The sequence below is a fragment of the Octopus bimaculoides genome, chromosome 13 (genome assembly GCF_001194135.2).
Source record: "Octopus bimaculoides isolate UCB-OBI-ISO-001 chromosome 13, ASM119413v2, whole genome shotgun sequence".
Classification (NCBI taxonomy): domain Eukaryota; kingdom Metazoa; phylum Mollusca; class Cephalopoda; order Octopoda; family Octopodidae; genus Octopus; species Octopus bimaculoides.
In genome coordinates this window covers 7,789,169-7,793,107 of record NC_068993.1, presented here as the reverse complement: position 1 = coordinate 7,793,107, position 3,939 = coordinate 7,789,169, and the positions used below count along the sequence as shown (strand labels likewise).

At 35.5% G+C, this 3,939-nt stretch overlaps 1 protein-coding gene across 1 annotated transcript in view; it reads right to left on the bottom strand.

The window, feature by feature from the left end:
- LOC128249315 (GATA zinc finger domain-containing protein 14-like) overlaps positions 1-3,939 on the bottom strand; it is a gene marked incomplete at both ends in the record, with an annotated part of 282,969 nt that overhangs the window by 186,859 nt on the left and 92,171 nt on the right. The window contains one exon of the mRNA XM_052972578.1: positions 1,830-1,863. Coding sequence (XP_052828538.1) covers positions 1,830-1,863 — 34 coding nt within the window. The remainder of the gene's footprint in view (positions 1-1,829; positions 1,864-3,939) is intronic.

The window sequence follows — 3,939 nt, the reverse complement described above, 5'->3', positions numbered from 1 at the left end:
TATATATAGAGAGAGAGAGAGAGAGAGAGAGAGAGAGAGACATATATACATATATATATATATGGTTAAGCACGAGCTTAGCATATATGTTTGCAACATTAAAAGAAACAAATGTGTGTGTGTGTGTGTGTTGTGTGTGGATGTGTCTATTTATGCATATACATATACATATGTGTGTGTGCTTATATATTGCCAGATGGCTAATGCTTTAGAATGAACTTATTACACCCAAACTCATGATTTAAGCGATAAAATGAAATTCCATCTATTGAAACGATACAGAATATGACGATCGTAACCACTCGAATCTTTACCTCTAGTTTCGTAAGGGTTATAATTACATATGTATAATAGCTCATAAAACCACGGCAATAAATGGATTTTTTCGAAAACACTTTTAGACTTTTTTGTTGTTCGTATATATTTGTAGAATTATTGCAAATAATAGAATATGATGTATTTGGAAGTACTGTATTTGCGAAATATACATAGTTTACCATTCTGTGAAGGTGTTTCATTTTCCGAAGTTCTTGAACTAAACGTTACTAAATTGCAGTGTGTTCTTTAGTAAAGCAGTGATGTTTGATACATAAATGATGATAGTGTGCTGTAAATGAATAAAATTCTTTATACACGATTTGCGTTTACGTGCTCTTCAGTTTGGTCTCATTGTGTGGAATCTTGAGCAAGTAGTTTCTTGTATAGCTTAGGACTAACAGATGTCTTTTAAATTTACGAGGTTGAAGCTATGTGGACGCTCGTTGTATATACTGTATATTCCGGCATACAAATTTAAATTTTCAAACCAAAATTTACTGCCGAACGAAGTAGGTCGACCCTAACACTAAGACGATTTTGGTGACTAAAAATTCCATGTGAAATGCAGCCGGTACTAAAAAGATAGTAACTGTGTTTGATGGCCTGAATTACATGATAGCACTATGGATACGTCGACATTTATACCAGAAAATACAGTCTGTGTATGTATGTGTGTGTCTTTGCTTTAGTTTTTTGTCTCAAAAGAAATCGCTTGACAGTTTGTGTTGGTTTGTGCCTTATCGATATAATATGTGTATAGTCTATATTAACCCTTTGATTAGATTTTACGGTTATTCCAGTAATAATGTTGAATGTCTACCAAAATATAGAATTGGTAATTTCTGCAAGTTACGTTGCATCGATTAGTTCGACATGTCTCCACAAAATAGAGATAGCGGTCATAATAACGCTCTCCGCCGTTAAGAGTAACGAAATCTTGAATGAATAAGTCAGATTTCCGCAGTAAAAGAGTTAAAAATAATTATTTCCGCTTGTAATGAAACAATAGGTCTTCCTTCAAAAGTAAATCAATTTTTCGATTGTACTTAAGCGTCCTTAGTTATGTCGGACATATTTTCTTCCTACACATGCATATATATATATGTGTGTGTGTGTTTGTGTGTGCATGCGCGTGCATGTGTGTATGCGCGCGCATGTGTGTATGCGCATCGTGAGTTTATATCAATCTATGTCTATCTATATATATATTCATACATACAATCATACATGTGTGTGTGTGTGTGCGTGTGTGTCTATCACGTATCTGTGTAAGGGGCTGCGATTTCATGGAGAAGAAACTAATATTCATTCCTGCAATGCTTTTTCAAGCCTGTCATCACCCAGCTTCTAGGCACCTTAGGCCAGACATTATATATGAGAATCCTCGATCTGTGTTGGAATCGTGGGCTGTTATGATATATCGCTTTGTGTCAGACTGCATGAGGGCGCGTGTCTGAATAAACAGAAAAGCAAGATTTTGATTTTGCTGCTGTTGCTGCTGCTGCTGCTACTGTTGTTGTTGTCGTTGTTGTTGTTGTTGCTGTTTTTGTTTATTTACTCTTGGGTGGCGGGGGGAACGAAGAATTAAACCGGGAAGTTGCACTTCTTTATACATTTGGTCCTTTGTTTCACCGTCTTCGCAACAAACTCTCTCGTACACACACACACACACACACACACACACACACACACACACACACACACACACGCACGCACACACACACACACTCACAAACACACACACAGACACACACACACACAGTGACACATTCTGTGATTCTATCTCAGTGTCTCTTTCTCATTCTCTCTATTCGTTTCCTCTTCTCAAATCGTTTCTCTCCTCCATTCACCCGCTCTCTCATTGTCATTTTCTTCCTTATTCTGTCCGTCTGTTTGTCTGTCTATTTCATTGTCTGTCACTCATTTTCTCTCTCATTCTCTCTCTTTCTCTCTCTCCCCCACTCTCCATCATTCTACGTCTCTCGGTGCCTGTAGTAAGTTGATACATACGTAGGAAGCAACGAATTAGCGAAACTGTGTGATCAACAAGACTGAAAGCGGACCAGAGTAACAAAGATGAGATGGGCATAAGAATATATCAATACGACAGAAGCATTAATGAGTTTAAAATGTTAAAAAAATACACTAAAAACAATACTTAGAGAAAAGTTCGAAGACAAATTCCTCCAAGATACATCGAATTCGGTAGAACACAAAACGGTAAACACAGCGAAAGTTACAACATATAAATAAAGAATTAAACAGATAAATAAATAAATGAATAATAATAATAAAAACAAAAATAATCATACTACTACTACTACCAATAATAATATTAATAAGTGAGTGAATATATAAAGAATATGAGTGTAAGAGATTTGCAGACTAACACAAATGTACAAAAACAGGACAATAAATCATAGATTAGTTTGACAATAGAAAAATAAAGGAAGACGAAAAGAAGACAAAAATATTTGAAAATAATGGAGAGAAAGCGTTTAGAAAAGAGGGGGAAAAATGTTGATGAGTGGAAATGCAGACTTTTCCCGTCTTTCCTACATATATAAATCCGACATATAAGTAAATATTATATTTATATATAATGTTAGATATGGAAAAATGTCAAGGTAGAAAATGCTAACAAAATTTTATAAAAAACATTTCAGTACCGGTTTCGGTCATTGAGACTTTTTCAACTGTAAGAATGGAAGACAATTGAATTTTGGAAAAATTAAATGAAAGGTAATTTAATACAGAATGTGCATAGTATTCAAATAAAAGGCGCATTTTCCTTGTTTCTGACTGTCTCTGTCTCTCTTGTTTACTCATGTAAACATTATATTGCTTGGAAGAAAGCAGCGAATGTATACGAAAACAAGGACGGAAAAAAACGGAGAATGTTACACAAATACAAATAACAGGACTTAACAACAGGTGTCTTTCGACTAAGGACGAATTAAATTAAGCTGTCGTGTGAGGAGATAAAGCCTTACGGCAAGGATACAAGATTTCACAGGCACAAGGAGAAATATAAATGATGCACGGACGGCGGCCAAACCAAGAAAGATAGGTCAGGCTTGGACGAAGGTGGGGAGAGAAGAGAGAGAGAGAGAGAGAGAGGCAGAAGATCAGAAGAATTAAGGAGGGGCGTGAAAAAATTACAGGGACACAGTGAAGTGAAAAGAGGAGGGAAAGTGAGCATGAAAAGAAGGTGAGAAAATGTGAGAGAGGGGGAACGAAAGAACGAAGAGTGGAATGAACGAAGTAAGAGTGACGGGGCTGATAGAAAGAAGGAAAGAATAAAAGAAAGAATAGAGTCGTACAAGGTTTAAATAAATATATACTTATATATAAGAGACCACAGTGTACGTACGCCGCTGTTTATATATATATAAAATACAAAATCGGACAAAAACGCAAAACATATATATATATATATATATATATATATATATATACAGGGCAGGGAATCGTCAATTAGTAGTTTTGGAATCAGTAGTTCTTTGGCTGCTATTTCTGAATTCTCAGTATGTTGGAGAAGCAGGTTACTGCTAATCCCTATATATTTATGATGTATATATATATATATTTCTCTCTCTCTCTCTCTATCTCTCTCTCTCT